Source organism: Phyllobates terribilis, unplaced genomic scaffold (genome assembly GCF_046119375.1).
Source record: "Phyllobates terribilis strain yellow unplaced genomic scaffold, ASM4611937v1 Scaffold_8__6_contigs__length_399053987, whole genome shotgun sequence".
In the NCBI taxonomy this organism is placed as follows: Eukaryota; Metazoa; Chordata; class Amphibia; order Anura; family Dendrobatidae; genus Phyllobates; species Phyllobates terribilis.
This window is the reverse complement of record NW_027362768.1, coordinates 206,722,821-206,740,368: the sequence shown is the minus strand read 5'-3', so window position 1 is coordinate 206,740,368 and position 17,548 is coordinate 206,722,821. Positions and strand designations below refer to the sequence as shown.

General features: G+C 47.0%; 1 protein-coding gene across 1 annotated transcript in view; it reads left to right on the top strand.

Annotated features, from left to right (window-relative positions):
- MOB3C (MOB kinase activator 3C) overlaps window positions 1-17,548 on the top strand; it is an 87,602-nt gene that overhangs the window by 30,818 nt on the left and 39,236 nt on the right. The window contains exon 3 of the mRNA XM_073644058.1: window positions 12,471-12,673. Coding sequence (XP_073500159.1) covers window positions 12,471-12,673 — 203 coding nt within the window. The remainder of the gene's footprint in view (window positions 1-12,470; window positions 12,674-17,548) is intronic.

Below are 17,548 nucleotides of genomic sequence, written 5' to 3'. Positions count from 1 at the left end.
CATTACACGCAGAGGGATCTATTATATAGAGTCATTACACACAGAGGGATCTATTATATAGAGTCATTACACACAGAGGGATCTGTTACATAGAGTCATTACACACCAAGGGATCTATTATATAGAGTCATTACAGACAGAGTGATCTATTATATAGAGTCATTACACACAGAGGGATCTGTTACATAGAGTCATTACACACAGAGGGATCTATTATATAGAGTCATTACACACAGAGTGATCTATTATATAGAGTCATTACACACAGAGGGATCTATTATATAGAGCCATTACACACAGAGGGATCTATTATATAGAGCCATCACACGCAGAGGGATCTATTATATAGGGTCATTACACACAGAGGGATCTATTATATAGAGTCATTACACACAGAGCGATCTATTATATAGAGTCATTACACACAGAGCGATCTATTATGTAGAGTCATTACACACAGGGATCTATTATATAGAGTCATTACACACAGAGGGATCTACTTCACATGTTTAGTTCTGTTAATGTTGATGATTATTATTGCTTACAGCCAATGAAAACACAAAAGTCATTATCTCAGTAAATTAGAATAATTAACAAAAAACACCTGCAAAGGCTTCCTGAGTGTTTAAAACGGTCCCTTAGTCTGTTTCAGTAGGTTCCACAATCATGGGGAAGACTGCTGACTTGATAGATGTCCAGAAGGCAGTCATTGACACACTCCACAAGGAGGGTAAGCTATAAAAGGTCATTGCTAAAGAAGCTGGCTGATCAGAGTGCTGTATCCAAGCATATTAATGGAAAGTTGAGTGGAAGGAAAAAGTGTAGTAGAAAAAGGTGCACAAGCAACCGGGATAACAGCAGCCTTGAAAGGATTGTTAAGAAAAGGCCATTCAAAAATATGGGGGAGATTCATAAGGAGTGGACTGCTGCTGGAGTCATTGCTTCAAGAGCCACCACACACAGACGTATCCAGGACATGGGCTACAAGTGTCGCATTCCTTGTGTCAGGCCACTCATGACCAATAGACAACGCCAGAAGCGTCTTACCTGGGCCAAGGAGAAAAAGACCTGGACTGGTGTCAGTGGTCCAAGGTGTTTTCAGATGAAAGTACATTTTGCATTTCATTTGGAAATCAAGGTCCCAGAGTCTGGAGGAAGAGTGGAGAGGCCACAATCCAAGCTGCTGGAGGTCTAGTGTGAAGTCTCCACAATCAGTGATGGTTTGGGGGGCCATGTCATCTGCTGGTGGAGGTCCACTGTGTTTTATCAAGACCAAAGTCAGCGCCGCCGTCTACCAGGACATTTTACAGCACTTCATGCTTCCCTCTGCCGACAAGCTTTATGGAGATGTCCTTCTCCAGCAGGACTTGGCCCCTGTCCACACGGCCAAAAGTACCAATACCTGGTTTACACACAACAGTATCACTGTGCTTGATTGGCCGCAAACTTGCCTGACCTTAACCCCATAGAGAATCTATTATAGAGAATCTATGGTGTATTGTCAAGAGGAAGATGAGAGACCGCAGACCCAACAATGCAGACGAGCTGAAGGCTGCTATCAAAGCCACCTGGGCTTCCATAACACCTCAGCAGTGCCACAGGCTGATCCCTCCATGCCACAGGCTGATCCCTCCATGCCACAGGCTGATCCCTCCATGCCACAGGCTGATCCCTCCATGCCACAGGCTGATCCCTCCATGCTACAGGCTGATCCCTCCATGACACAGGCTGATCCCTCCATGCCACAGGCTGATCCCTCCATGCCACAGGCTGATCCCTCCATGTCACATTGCCGCATTGATGCAGTAATTGATGCACAAGGAGCCGACCAAGTTTTGAGGGCATTTACTGAACAGACATTTCAAGAGGACGACAAGCTGTTGTTATAAAGTATTCTAATTTACTGAGATAATGACTTTTGTGTTTTCATTGGCTGTAATCCATAATCATCAACATTACCAGAAATAACCACGTGAAATAAATCACTCTGTGTGTAATGACTCTATATAATATAGGAGTTTCACTTTTCGTATTGAAGAACTGAAATAAATTAACTTTTTGATGATATTCTAATTTTGTGAGATGCACCTGTATATATAGAATATATATACAGTACAAACTAAAAGTTTGGACACACCTTCTCATTTAAAGATTTTTCTGTATTTTCATGACTATGAAAATTGTACATTCACACTGAAGGCATCAAAACTATGAATTACCACATGTGGAATTATATACTTAACAAAAAAGTGTGAAACAACTGAAAATATGTCTTATATTTTAGGTTCTTCAAAGTAGCCACCTTTTGCTTTGATGACTGCTTTGCACACTCTTGGCATTCTCTTGATGAGCTTCAAGAGGTAGTCACCAGAAATGGTTTTCACTTCACAGGTGTGCCCTGTCAGGTTTAGTAAGTGGGATTTCTTGCCTTATAAATGGGGTTGGGACCATCAGTTGTGTTGTGCAGAAGTCAGGTGGATACACAGCTGATAGTCCTACTGAATAGACTGTTAGAATTTGTATTATGGCAAGAAAAAGGTCAGTCAGTGCGAAAAATTGGGAAATCTTTGAAAGTGTCCCCAAGGGCAGTTGGACAAACCATCAAGCACTACAAAGAAACTGGCTCACATGAGGACCGCCCCAGGAAAGGAAGACCAAGAGTCACCTCTGCTTCTGAGGATAAGTTTGTCCGAGTCACCAGCCTCAGAAATCGCAGGGTAACAGCAGCTCAGATTAGAGACCAGGTCAATGCCACACAGAGTTCTAGCAGCAGACACATCTCTACAACAACCGTTAAGAGGAGACTTTGTGCAGCAGGCGTTCATGGTAAAATAGCTGCTAGGAAACCGCTGCTAAGTACAGGCAACAAGCAGAAGAGACTTGTTTGGGCTAAAGAACACAAGGAATGGACATTAGACCAGTGGAAATCTGTGCTTTGGTCTGAGGAGTCCAAATTTGAGATCTTTGGTTCCAACCACCGTGTCTTTATGCGATGCAGAAAAGGTGAACGGATGGACTCTACATGCCTGGTTCCCACCGTGAAGCATGGAGGAGGAGGTGTGATGGTGTGGGGGTGCTTTGCTGGTGACACTGTTGGGGATTTATTCAAAATTGAAGGCATACTGAACCAGCATGGCTACCACAGCATCTTGCAGCGGCATGCTATTCCATCCGGTTTGTGTTTAGTTGGACCATCATTTATTTTTCAACCTGACAATGACCCCAAACACACCTCCAGGCTGTGTAAGGGCTATTTGACCAAGAAGGAGAGTGATGGGGTGCTACACCAGATGACCTGGCCTCCACAGTCACCAGACATGAACCCAATCGAGATGGTTTGGGGTGAGCTGGACCGCAGAGTGAAGGCAAAAGGGCCAACAAGTGCTAAGCATTTCTGGGAACTCCTTCAAGATTGTTGGAAGACCATTTCCAGTGACTACCTCTTGAAGCTCATCAAGAGAATGCCAAGAGTGTGCAAAGCCGTCATCAAAGCAAAAGGTGGCTACTGTGAAGAACCTAGAATATAAGACATATTTTCAGTTGTTTCACACTTTTTTGTTAAGTATATAATTCCACATGTGGTAATTCATAGTTTTGATGCCTTCAGCGTGAATGTACAATTTTCATAGTCATGAAAATACAGAAAAATCTTTAAATGAGAAGGTGTGTCCAAACTTTTGGTCTGTACTGTATATATATATATATATATATACACACATAAATGTTTAAATGCACTGAATAATATCAAAAGGTGACTGAGTCCAGATGAGGCGACGTGACTAGGTGGACAGGTGAGTCCTCTGTGGAAAAAGAGAAAAAAAAAAAGTGAGTAAGAACAGCAAATACTGGAACAAAGTGTAAAACATGTGTTAACATTCCCGCACTGTGCAAGAAAAAATACAGTGACCTGTTTTCCTGTAATCCACCTCCGACACACGAACATGCACAAAACTAAAAGTCCCCCATACCGGCTGCAAATATGGCTAACTGGAGAGAATAAATAAAACCTACCCAGTGATAGCCGCTGCAAAATCACAGCAGTTGTCACTAATGCTGCATGATAAATTATTTATAAAATCCTTTGAAGAGAAGTTCTTCATTAAAGGGAACATGACATGAGGTTTTCCCCATATAAAGTATGACCAGCACCTGTACGCCCCTGTGACAGCACACTAGAATGCAGTATATGAGTCCCCAATCCAATAGCTTTTATTATACTCACAGAACGCGGCAGTCCGGTCCAATGGGCGTCTCTGGTCTTGATCCGGCGCCTCCTTTCTTCTTCCGATCGCCATCCTCCTTCCTTGCTTCGTGTGGATGATGCATACTACGTCATCCACACTGTGTCCTCCATCTTGCCCTTGCGCAGACGCACTTCTCTCTGCCCTGCCGAGGGCAGAGCAGAGTACTGTAGCGGGGAAAGATGTAAGAGTGCTGATGACTTATGGGTTAAAGCTGGCTCATGTGCACTACGGCACTTTTCTCTGTCCTCGGCAGGGCAGAGAGAAATAAGGCTGCGCAGGAGCATGATGGAGGACACTGTCTGGGTGAAGTAGGACATGTCATCCACACAAAGCAGGGAAGATGGATGGTGATTTTAAGGCCTCTTTCACACGTACTGATATTTCCAGTACTGGAAAAAATAGTACTGGAGATATCCTTGTCCGTGGGCCCCTGTGTGGCATATGTGTGGCAACCATGAGCCACGTCAGAATCACACATACCAGCTCCTAGAAATCAGTGCGAGCAAGGGAAAATGTTGAGAGTAGTATTCAGCTACTGCTGTTTCCACATCAGCATGTGTGGTGGCTTCAGGTGACTGCACATGCTGAGGAGCAGGGGAGAATGACTCACTGCAGCGAGCAGGCCCCTGAACTGCGCTGAGCTCACTGCGCTGAGCTCACTGTCACTCACTGAGCTCAGATCAGATCACTGCAGCGAGTTATGCTCCTAGGCTCCATCAGCGTGTGTGGTGACCTTGAGGTACCGCACACGCTGATGCAGAAATGTCGGTCAAATGGATTACGGCGTGGGACACTGGAGTATTTCAACTTCAGACAGGTGAGTACAAGGATTTTTTTTATTTTATTGTTATTTTTACACCAGGACACAGCGGGAGCTGAATACTACTCTCAACATTGTCCCTTGCTCATGCTGATCACAGAGCAAGCAGGGGACAATGATGACAGACGCCTGTAGCAACTGGTGCTTGGGAACAGTGCTAACTGTACCGCAGATTCTCAGGCGCCGGTACGTGTCACACTGATGACACATGAATATCATCTGTGTGTCATCAGTGTGCACGTGTGTGGGACGTTTTGCAGCCCATGCTGCTGATAAAAAACTGACATGTCAGTGTTTTTTGCTCATGGACACATGGTCCATGGAAACACACTGACATGTGCACAGACCCACTCATTTGAATGGGTATATGTGTGTATGTGTCTCCGGAATGTGTGGAAACTGTCACCACTGGCCACTTAAGTCCACTAAATGGCAGTATCTGCCCACAATTGTTCCATAGCATCATTCTACTGCATTATCCTTTGCAGATCCCTTAGATTGTCTTTGCCTGTGTTTATGTTCTTTTATCATTCCATCTTTTGTAATCTTTTTAAGCATTATACTCTTTTTGAATATTCAATCAATACTATAATATGTTTGTTTCTTGCTACTCTATACATACCCACAAACCTTGAGGAGGGCAAGAATAGTTTGTTTGTGTTACCTGTGTTTGCAAGAGTACAAGAAAAGTACCTATCAGGTGCTTGGGAAATCTGGGCAGTGTGTGTGCTTTTTTGTGACCCAGTGCAGCCATCTTGCTGGCCTATCAAAACAGCTAGTGGTGGCTGAGAGTGGTGATGTGGGTGTGATCTGGTTGTGGGGTGCTCTTAGCTCATTGTCAGCCTATGATGATAGGAAAGTGGATGAATATGAGAAGCAGAGTTAGCCTTTACACTAATGTCCGAGGCATGTGTGTCATGAGCAGTTGGTGACAGGGGGGGCCATTTGTCTCTCAATAGTAATTTGGGCATGGTCTTTGATTCTACATAAGAAGTGGTGCGGGTCTTAGTTTCTCTATAGAAAGTGTTGTGATTATTTCTCTCTCTACAGGATGTGGTGGCAGTTGTTTGTCTACAGGTAGTGGTGGCAGGTCTATGTCTAAAGGTAATGGTGGCAGGTCTATGTCTACAGGTAGTGGTGGCAGGTCTATGTCTACAGATAGTGGTGGCAGGTCTATGTCTACAGGTAGTGGTGGCAGGTCTATGTCTACAGGTAGTGGTGGCAGGTCTATGTCTACAGGTAGTGGTGGCAGGTCTATGTCTACAGGTAGTGGTGGCAGGTCTATGTCTACAGGTAGTGGTGGCAGGTCTATGTCTACAGGTAGTGGTGGCAGGTCTATGTCTACAGGTAGTGGTGGCAGGTCTATGTCTACAGGTAGTGGTAGCAGGTCTTTGTCTAGAGGAAGTGGTAGCCGGTCTTTCTCTATAGGGAGTGGCGGCATGTCTTTGTCTGCAGGTAGTGGTAGCAGGTCTTTGTCTAGAGGAAGTGGTAGCTGGTCTTTGTCTACAGGTAGTGGTAGCAGGTCTTTGTCTAGAGGAAGTGGTAGCAGGTCTTTGTCTAGAGGAAGTGGTAGCAGGTGTTTGTCTACAGGTAGTGGTAGTGTTATGATCTGCAACAAGTACTAAGGAAAGAAAGGGGAAAGCTGTCCCTACAGTAAGACTAAGCTGAATCCCTACGATGTAGCGGACTGCCTGTTCCTTGTGAACAGACCCGCCTCAGTCCTCGGCTAGTCTGAACGAAGACCTATAGAATTAAGGGAGGGGTCCCTAAAAGAACTAAGGACTGGGACAAAAATGGGACACCTCCTGAACAGAGAAGGTTGTTGCAGAACACAAAAAGATAAACTGACAAAAAGGTACTAGAGGTCCCAGAACGACCAAGCAAACTGACAGAGATAGGCACAGAAGCACCTGGCTAGCAAAACAGTGAAACAACACTGAAGTCCAGCACAGCCAAAAGGGCGGAGCTGGAATATATAGGCTGATGGTCACGTGACCGCAAAACACAAGATGGAAAAAACAAACAGGAGGGTTCTAACCGGTAGCAGGTCTTTGTCTACAGGTAGTGGTAGCAGGTCTTTGTCTAGAGGAAGTGGTAGCAGGTCTTTGCCTAGAGGAAGTGGAAGCAGGTCTTTGTCTAGAGGAAGTGGTAGCAGGTCTTTGTCTAGAGGAAGTGGTAGCAGGTCTTTGTCTACAGGTAGTGGTAGCAGGTCTTTGTCTACAGGTAGTGGTAGCAGGTCTTTGTCTACAGGTAGTGGTAGCAGGTCTTTGTCTAGAGGAAGTGGTAGCAGGTCTTTATCTAGAGGAAGTGGTAGCAGGTCTTTGTCTACAGGTAGTGGTAGCAGGTCTTTGTCTACAGGTAGTGGTAGCAGGTCTTTATCTAGAGGAAGTGGTAGCAGGTCTTTGTCTACAAGTAGTGGTAGCAGGTCTTTATCTAGATGAAGTGGTAGCAGGTCTTTATCTAGATGAAGTGGTGGCAGGTCTTTATCTAGATGAAGTTGTAGCAGGTCTTTATCTAGATGAAGTGGTGGCAGGTCTTTATCTAGATGAAGTGGTAGCAGGTCTTTATCTAGATGAAGTGGTAGCAGGTCTTTGTCTACAGGTAGTGGTAGCAGGTCTTTATCTAGAGGAAGTGGTAGCAGGTCTTTGTCTACAGGTAGTGGTAGCAGGTCTTTATCTAGATGAAGTGGTAGCAGGTCTTTATCTAGATGAAGTGGTGGCAAGTCTTTATCTAGAGGAAGTGGTAGCAGGTCTTTATCTAGATGAAGTGGTAGCAGGTCTTTATCTAGAGGAAGTGGTAGCAGGTCTTGATCTAGATGAAGTGGTAGCAGGTCTTGATCTAGATGAAGTGGTAGCAGGTCTTTGTCTAGATGAAGTGGTAGCAGGTCTTTATCTAGAGGAAGTGGTAGCAGGTCTTTATCTAGAGGAAGTGGTAGCAGGTCTTTATCTAGATGAAGTGGTAGCAGGTCTTTATCTAGAGGAAGTGGTAGCAGGTCTTGATCTAGATGAAGTGGTAGCAGGTCTTTATCTAGATGAAGTGGTAGCAGGTCTTTGTCTAAATGAAGTGGTAGCAGGTCTTTATCTAGATGAAGTGGTAGCAGGTCTTTATCTAGATGAAGTGGTAGCAGGTCTTTATCTAGATGAAGTGGTAGCAGGTCTTTATCTAGATGAAGTGGTAGCAGGTCTTAGTCTAGATGAAGTGGTAGCAGGTCTTAGTCTAGATGAAGTGGTAGCAGGTCTTTGTCTAGATGAAGTGGTAGCAGGTCTTTGTCTAGAGGAAGTGGTAGCAGGTCTTTGTCTAGAGGAAGTGGTAGCAGGTCTTTGTCTCTCTACTGTAAGTGGTGGCAGAAGTAAAGGAAGGTCTTTGTCTCTCCATAAGACATGGTTATTGGTCTTTCCCTATACATTAAGTAGGGATGTTTTTTGTCTTTATGGGAAGTGGGCATGGGCCAATGTCTCTCTATTGAAAGTTGTGTGGGCTGTACTTTTTGTTTGTTTAGGAATTGGGATGGGTCTTTTTCTCAGTAGAGCCGGGATGTCAAACTCAAATACACAGAGGCCAAAATTAAAAGCTTGGAAAAAGTTGTGGGCTAACCTTAATTTTTATTAAAACATGTCTACAATCGAGGAAGTTTTTCCTTATCATCAAATAACGATGAACCTTTTCATATGGAAATAAATTTAAAGGGTTGTCCCACAAACAAAGTACATTTTAATTATTTGATCTTAGAATAAAATATTGGAATAATATAATATGTAAGAGCAGTAAAAAGCGTATGGCTCAATGGCCTAATTAAAATATGTCATAACAAAAGATAAACAACCTTGAATTAATAATAATACAGATAATAAGGTATGATGCAAACAAAAGTGCCCCCAAACACAGAATGATACCCCCACAGTGAATTCCTCTACATGCACGGTATGATGACCCTACTGTACCCCACCTCAGTCTTCCATACAGTATAATGGCCCCACATAGTCCTCCATACAGAATAATGGCCCCACAGTCCTCCATACAGGATAATGGGCCCCACATAGTCCTTTATACAGTATAATGGCTCCACATAGTCCTCCATACAGTATAATGGCCCCACATAGTCCTCCATACAGTATAATGGCCCCACATAGTCCTCCATACAGTATAATGGCTCCACATAGTCCTCCATACAGTATAATGGCCCCACATAGTCCTCCATACAGTATAATGGCCCCACATAGTCCTCCATACAGTATAATGGCCCCACATAGTCCACCATACAGTATAATGGGCCTCACATAGTCCTCCATACAGTATAATGGGCCCCACATAGTCCTCCATACAGTATAATGGGCCCCACATAGTCCTCCATACAGTATAATGGCCCCACATAGTCCTCCATACAGAATAATGGGCCCCACATAGTCCTCCATACAGTATAATGGGCCCCACATAGTCCTCCATACAGTATAATGGCCCCACATAGTCCTCCATACAGTATAATGGCCCCACATAGTCCTCCATACAGTATAATGGGCCCCACATAGTCTTCCATACAGTATAATGTCCCCACAGTCCTCTATACAGTATAATGGCCCCACATAGTCCTCCATACAGTATAATGGCTCCACATAGTCTTCCATACAGTATAATGGCCCCACATAGTCCTCCATACAGTATAATGGCCCCACATAGTCCTCCATACAGAATAATGGCTCCACATAGTGCTCCATACAGTATAATGGGCCCCACATAGTCCTCCATACAGTATAATGGCCCCACATAGTCCTCCATACATAAAATGGGCCCCACATAGTCCTCCATACAGTATAATGGGCCCCACATAGTCCTCCATACAGTATAATGGGCCCCACATAGTCCTCCATACAGTATAATGGCTCCACATAGTTCTCCATACAGAATGGGCCCCACATAGTCCTCCATACAGTATAATGGGCCCCACATAGTCCTCCATACCATATAATGGGCTCCACATAGTCCTCTATACAGTATAATAGCTCCACATAGTCCTCCATACAGAATAATGGGCCCCACATAGTCCTCCATACAGTATAATGGCCCCACATAGTCCTCCATACAGAATAATGGCCCCACAGTCCTCCATACAGGATAATGGGCCCCACATAGTCCTTTATACAGTATAATGGCTCCACATAGTCCTCCATACAGTATAATGGCCCCACATAGTCCTCCATACAGTATAATGGCCCCACATAGTCCTCCATACAGTATAATGGCTCCACATAGTCCTCCATACAGTATAATGGCCCCACATAGTCCTCCATACAGTATAATGGCCCCACATAGTCCTCCATACAGTATAATGGCCCCACATAGTCCACCATACAGTATAATGGGCCTCACATAGTCCTCCATACAGTATAATGGGCCCCACATAGTCCTCCATACAGTATAATGGGCCCCACATAGTCCTCCATACAGTATAATGGCCCCACATAGTCCTCCATACAGAATAATGGGCCCCACATAGTCCTCCATACAGTATAATGGGCCCCACATAGTCCTCCATACAGTATAATGGCCCCACATAGTCCTCCATACAGTATAATGGCCCCACATAGTCCTCCATACAGTATAATGGGCCCCACATAGTCTTCCATACAGTATAATGTCCCCACAGTCCTCTATACAGTATAATGGCCCCACATAGTCCTCCATACAGTATAATGGCTCCACATAGTCTTCCATACAGTATAATGGCCCCACATAGTCCTCCATACAGTATAATGGCCCCACATAGTCCTCCATACAGAATAATGGCTCCACATAGTGCTCCATACAGTATAATGGGCCCCACATAGTCCTCCATACAGTATAATGGCCCCACATAGTCCTCCATACATAAAATGGGCCCCACATAGTCCTCCATACAGTATAATGGGCCCCACATAGTCCTCCATACAGTATAATGGGCCCCACATAGTCCTCCATACAGTATAATGGCTCCACATAGTTCTCCATACAGAATGGGCCCCACATAGTCCTCCATACAGTATAATGGGCCCCACATAGTCCTCCATACCATATAATGGGCTCCACATAGTCCTCTATACAGTATAATAGCTCCACATAGTCCTCCATACAGAATAATGGGCCCCACATAGTCCTCCATACAGTATAATGGCTCCACATAGTCCTCCATACAGTATAATGGGCCTCACATAGTCCTCCATACAGTATAATGGGCCCCACATAATCCTCCATACAGTATAATGGGCCCCACATAGTCCTCCATACAGTATAATGGGCCCCACATAGTCCTTCATACAGTGTAATGGGCCCCACATAGTCCTCCATACAGTATAATGGGCCCCACATAGTCCTCCATACAGTATAATGGGCCCCACATAGTCCTCCATACAGTATAATGGCCTCACATAGTCCTCCATACATTATAATGGCCCCACATAGTTCTCCATACAGTATAATGTGCCTCACATAGTCCTCCATACAGAATAATGGGCCCACATAGTCCTCCATACAGTATAATGAGCCCACATAATCCTCCATACAGTATAATGGGCCCCACATAGTCCTCCATACAGTATAATGGGCCCACATAGTCCTCCATACAGTATAATGTGCCTCACATAGTCCTCCATACAGTATAATGGGCCCACATAGTCCTCCATACAGTATAATGGGCCCACATAGTCCTCCATACAGTATAATGTGCCTCACATAGTCCTCCATACAGTATAATGGCCCCACATAGTCCTCCATACAGTATAATTGGATGCTGATATAGTTGAAAGTTTACTGCCAAGCGGGGGATATGCTCGGGGTCGCGGGTCAAATATACTCGGGGGGCCCGCCTGACGTCTTGGGCCAAATAGACTTACCCTCCGGGCCAGATTTGGTGAACGGACCAGAGTTTGACATATGTGCACTAGAGGAAGCGTTTTTTTTTTTTTCTTCAGGAAACAGATTTGGTGCCCTCTACAGGAAGCAGTGCTAGGCCTTGGTTTCTGCTCTGGTGTCCGTCAAACTGCCTACAGATGTAGAAGAAAGACGGGCTTTCAGTTTGGGGCAGGCAAACCATTAGACAAGAGAAGCAGCAATGTATGTTGGATAGTTAGGGAAAGGAAGCTCCAGAAACTATAGTGCTGGCAAGATGCTAATGAAGAGTAAGAGCCCACTTTTAATATCTTGTTACAGAGCATGAGAATTTGGCCATATCAGACATTGTTGTGGGGAAGGAAGACACAAGGACCGCACTTCCTTACAGACTTTATGTGAAAACTTTCACTTTCCATCTTATGGTCACTTGGACTAATCTTCTCATTCTCGTCCTCTGGACATTTCCTTGGACCATCGCATTTACTTGGCTGAGTTTTTTTTACTGTTCAGGTTTGTTCTCTTACCATAATGTGTTCATCTTGCAGGGGTGCCTTTTCCAAAGAACTTTCAGCAAGTTTGCACCAAGATCCTGACGCGGTTATTCCGGGTGTTCGTCCACGTGTACATTCATCACTTTGATGGGATCATCAGTGTGGGAGCCGAAGCTCATGTCAATACCTGCTACAAGCATTTCTACTACTTCATTACAGCTTTCAGCCTGGTGGATCATCGTGAGCTGGTACCATTGGTAAGAGACAGTGGCCGGGAGACTAGGTGTCCACTATTCATTGGGAGACAGATACTTTGGTGCATCCTATACTTAGCGCTAACCTACACTTAAAGCTGCATTTTAACAATGGCCGAGATATTGGTACGTTGCTCCAATAGTGGGGCATATATCGAATACTATGGTGTGTGCCTCACAGCACAGATAACACATGGGCAGCCATTATTATGACCTTCATGACCTCTCCTTGAATGTCATACCACAAAAATTGGGACAATAGTGTCGTGCTGTAGATGGGTTGAATCTTGTGTTGGCCCATTATGGAATAGGCTCGAGTAAGTGCTTTCAAATATCGGCATAGTAAAGGGACAGGCATCAGACTGTTCATTTCTGAGCACTTCTGGAAGAGGCAGAGGAGTCTTCAGGAAGCCGGCGCTGACATCGCCTCCTCTGCAGAACCCTGAGCACTTCATGTGGCAGCAGTATGAGCCCAAACTCCTGACACACCAGTATAATACAACCGGACAGATGTACATGGCCAGGACAGCGTCTATCTGCTATTACTTGTGATTTTATATGTTTTTTCTGGGGGGGGGGGGGTCACATATATTGAACAAAATTAACATTTAACTAAGAAGTAAACACTAAAGCATTGCACAATGTCATGTGGGCAGCTGCACAGATAATACATCCAGTCACCTGCTCAATTCATAGCACCTGGACTCTGCAACACATAAGACTATTACGACAATCTTGATTTCAATCCATGAAGACCCCTACTCTCCGCACATCGTCAGTATCCATGAAACTGGTCATACACAGTTTATTGGGACCCCATGACCATTTCGTATGTGTGGTGGCCTCATTGGGCCAGACAGCGGATGTCTGGTGAGCGAAGGATTCAAGTAATTTAGACCAATTCTTTTGTTCTCGTCAATGAGACAATACAAATAGTATCTGACAGCAAAATACGCTGCATTCAAAGCGCTGCTATAGCCTGATCGTGGGCACATAGCCTTAAGCAAGAAGAAGCAGAAGAGCAGCCCAGAAAGCAGGCAGCCATGTGACATGAGTGGTCTGCCTTGGGAAGCAGGAACTGAGTGGTAGTGCAGCAGTCTGTCCCCGGCGAGCAGGAACTGAGTGGTAGTTCAGCAGTCTGTCCCCGGCGAGCAGGAAGCTGAGTGGTAGTGCAGCAGTCTGTCCCCGGCGAGCAGGAAGCTGAGTGGTAGTGCAGCAGTCTGTCCCCGGCGAGCAGGAACTGAGTGGTAGTGCAGCAGTCTGTCCCCGGCGAGCAGGAAGCTGAGTGGTAGTGCAGCAGTCTGTCCCCGGCGAGCAAGAAGCTGAGTGGTAGTGCGTGCAGTCTGTCCCCGGCAAGCAGGAAGCTGAGTGATAGCGCAGCAGTCTGTCCCCGGCGAGCAGGAAACTGAGTGGTAGTGCAGCAGTCTGTCCCCGGCGAGCAGGAAACTGAGTGGTAGTGCAGCAGTCTGTCCCCGGCGAGCAGGAAGCTGAGTGGTAGTGCAGCAGTCTGTCCCCGGCGAGCAGGAACCTGACTGACAGAGGATCGGACTGCTCCTGGAAAGAAGTAAGCCAAGTCACAGAAGAACGGTCTGCTCCTGGCAAGTAGTAAGCCCAGTCACAGAGGAACGGTGTGCTCCTGGCAAGTAGTAAGCCGAGTCACAGAGGAACGGTCTGCTCCTGCCAAGTAGTAAGCTGAGTCACAGAGGAACGGTCTGCTCCTGACAAGTAGTAAGCCCGAGTCACAGAGGAACGGTCTGCTCCTGGCAAGTAGTAAGCCGAGTCACAGAGGATCGGACTGCTCCTGCCAAGAAGTAAGCCAAGTCACAGAAGAACGGTCTGCTCCTGGCAAGTAGTAAGCCCAGTCACAGAGGAACGGTCTGCTCCTGGCAAGTAGTAAGCCGAGTCACAGAGGATCGGACTGCTCCTGGCAAGTAGTAAGCCGAGTCACAGAGGATCGGACTGCTCCTGCCAAGAAGTAAGCCGAGTCACAGAGGAACGGTCTGCTCCTGGCAAGTAGTAAGCCCAGTCACAGAGGAACGGTCTGCTCCTGGCAAGTAGTAAGCCGAGTCACAGAGGAACGGTCTGCTCCTGGCAAGTAGTAGGCCGAGTCACAGAGGAACAGTCTGCTCCTGGCAAGTAGTAAGCCGAGTCACAGAGGAACTGTCTGCTCCTGGCAAGTAGTAAGCCCAGTCACAGAAGAACGGTCTGCTCCTGGCAAGTAGTAAGCCCAGTCACAGAGGAACGGTCTGCTCCTGGCAAGTAGTAAGCCGAGTCACAGAGGAACGGTCTGCTCCTGGCAAGTAGTAGGCCGAGTCACAGAGGAACGGTCTGCTCCTGGCAAGTAGTAAGCCGAGTCACAGAAGAACGGTCTGCTTCTGGCAAGTAGTAAGCTGAGTCACAGAGCAACGGTCTGCTCCTGGCAAGTAGTAAACCGAGTCACAGAGGAACGGTCTGCTCCTGGCAAGTAGTAAGCCGAGTCACAGAGGAACGGTCTGCACCTGGCAAGTAGTAAGCCCAGTCACAGAAGAACGGTCTGCACCTGGCAAGTAGTAAGCCCAGTCACAGAAGAACGGTCTGCACCTGGCAAGTAGTAAGCCGAGTCACAGAGGAACGGTCTGCTCCTGGCAAGTAGTAAGCCCAGTCACAGAAGAAGTAAGCCGAGTCACAGAGGAACGGTCTGCTCCTGGCAAGTAGTAAGCCGAGTCACAGAGGAGCGGTCTGCTCCTGGCAAGTAGTAAGCCCAGTCACAGAGGAACTGTCTGCTCCTGGCAAGTAGTTGACCGAGTCACAGAGGAACGGTCTGCTCCTGGCAAGTAGTAAGCCGAGTCACAGAAGAACGGTCTGCTCCTGGCAAGTAGTAAGCAGAGTCACAGAGGAACGGTCTGCTCCTGGCAAGTAGTAAGCCGAGTCACAGAGGAACAGTGTGCTCCTGGCAAGTAGTAAGCCGAGTCACAGAGGAACGGTCTGCTCCTGGCAAGTAGTAAGCCGAGTAACAGAGGAACGGTCTGCTCCTGGCAAGTAGTAAGCCCAGTCACAGAGGAACAGTCTGCTCCTGGCAAGTAGTAAGCCCAGTCACAGAGGAACGGTCTGCTCCTGGCAAGTAGTAAGCCCAGTCACAGAGGAACGGTCTGCTCCTGGCAAGTAGTAAGCCCAGTCACAGAGGAACGGTCTGCTCCTGGCAAGTAGTAAGCCGAGTCACAGAGGAACGGTCTGCTCCTGGCAAGTAGTAAGCCGAGTCACAGAGGAACGGTCTGCTCGTGACTAGTAGTAAGCCGAGTCACAGAGGAACGGTGTGCTCCTGGCAAGTAGTAAGCCGAGTCACAGAGGAACGGTCTGCTCCTGCCAAGTAGTAAGCCGAGTCACAGAAGAACGGTCTGCTCCTGGCAAGTAGTAAGCCGAGTCACAGAGGAACGGTCTACTCCTGGCAAGTAGTAAGCCCAGTCACAGAAGAACGGTCTGCTCGTGGCAAGTAGTAAGCCCAGTCACAGAGGAACGGTCTGCTCCTGGCAAGTAGTAAGCCGAGTCACAGAGGAACGGTCTGCTCCTGGCAAATAGTAAGCCGAGTCACAGAGGAACGGTCTGCTCGTGTCTAGTAGTAAGCCCAGTCACAGAGGAACGGTCTGCTCCTGGCAAGTAGTAAGCCGAGTCACAGAGGAACGGTCTGCTCGTGTCTAGTAGTAAGCCCAGTCACAGAGGAACGGTCTGCTCCTGGCAAGTAGTAAGCCGAGTCACAGAGGAACGGTCTGCTCCTGGCAAGTAGTAAGCCGAGTCACAGAGGAACGGTCTGCTCGTGTCTAGTAGTAAGCCCAGTCACAGAGGAACGGTCTGCTCCTGGAAAGTAGTAGGCCGAGTCACAGAGGAACGGTGTGCTCCTGGCAAGTAGTAAGCCGAGTCACAGAGGAACGGTCTGTTCCTGCCAAGTAGTAAGCCGAGTCACAGAGGAACGGTCTGCTCCTGGCAAGTAGTAAACCGAGTCACAGAGGAACGGTCTGCTCCTGGCAAGTAGTAAGCTGAGTCACAGAAGAACGGTCTGCACCTGGCAAGTAGTAAGCCCAGTCACAGAGGAACAGTCTGCTCCTGGCAAGTAGTAAGCCCAGTCACAGAAGAAGTAAGCCGAGTCACAGAGGAACGGTCTGCTCCTGGCAAGTAGTAAGCCGAGTCACAGAGGAACGGTCTGCTCCTGGCAAGTAGTAAGCCCAGTCACAGAGGAACTGTCTGCTCCTGGCAAGTAGTAAGCCCAGTCACAGAAGAACGGTCTGCACCTGGCAAGTAGTAAGCCGATTCACAGAGGAACGGTCTGCTCCTGGCAAGTAGTAAACCGAGTCACAGAGGAACGGTCTGCTCCTGGCAAGTAGTAAGCCGAGTCACAGAGGAACGGTCTGCACCTGGCAAGTAGTAAGCCCAGTCACAGAAGAACGGTCTGCACCTGGCAAGGAGTAAGCCGAGTCACAGAGGAACGGTCTGCTCCTGGCAAGTAGTAAGCCCAGTCACAGAAGAAGTAAGCCGAGTCACAGAGGAACGGTCTGCTCCTGGCAAGTAGTAAACCGAGTCACAGAGGAGCGGTCTGCTCCTGGCAAGTAGTAAGCCGAGTCACAGAGGAACTGTCTGCTCCTGGCAAGTAGTTGACCGAGTCACAGAGGAACGGTCTGCTCCTGGCAAGTAGTAAGCCGAGTCACAGAAGAACGGTCTGCTCCTGGCAAGTAGTAAGCAGAGTCACAGAGGAACGGTCTGCTCCTGGCAAGTAGTAAGCCGAGTCACAGAGGAACAGTGTGCTCCTGGCAAGTAGTAAGCCGAGTCACAGAGGAACGGTCTGCTCCTGGCAAGTAGTAAGCCGAGTCACAGAGGAACGGTCTGCTCGTGGCAAGTAGTAAGCCGAGT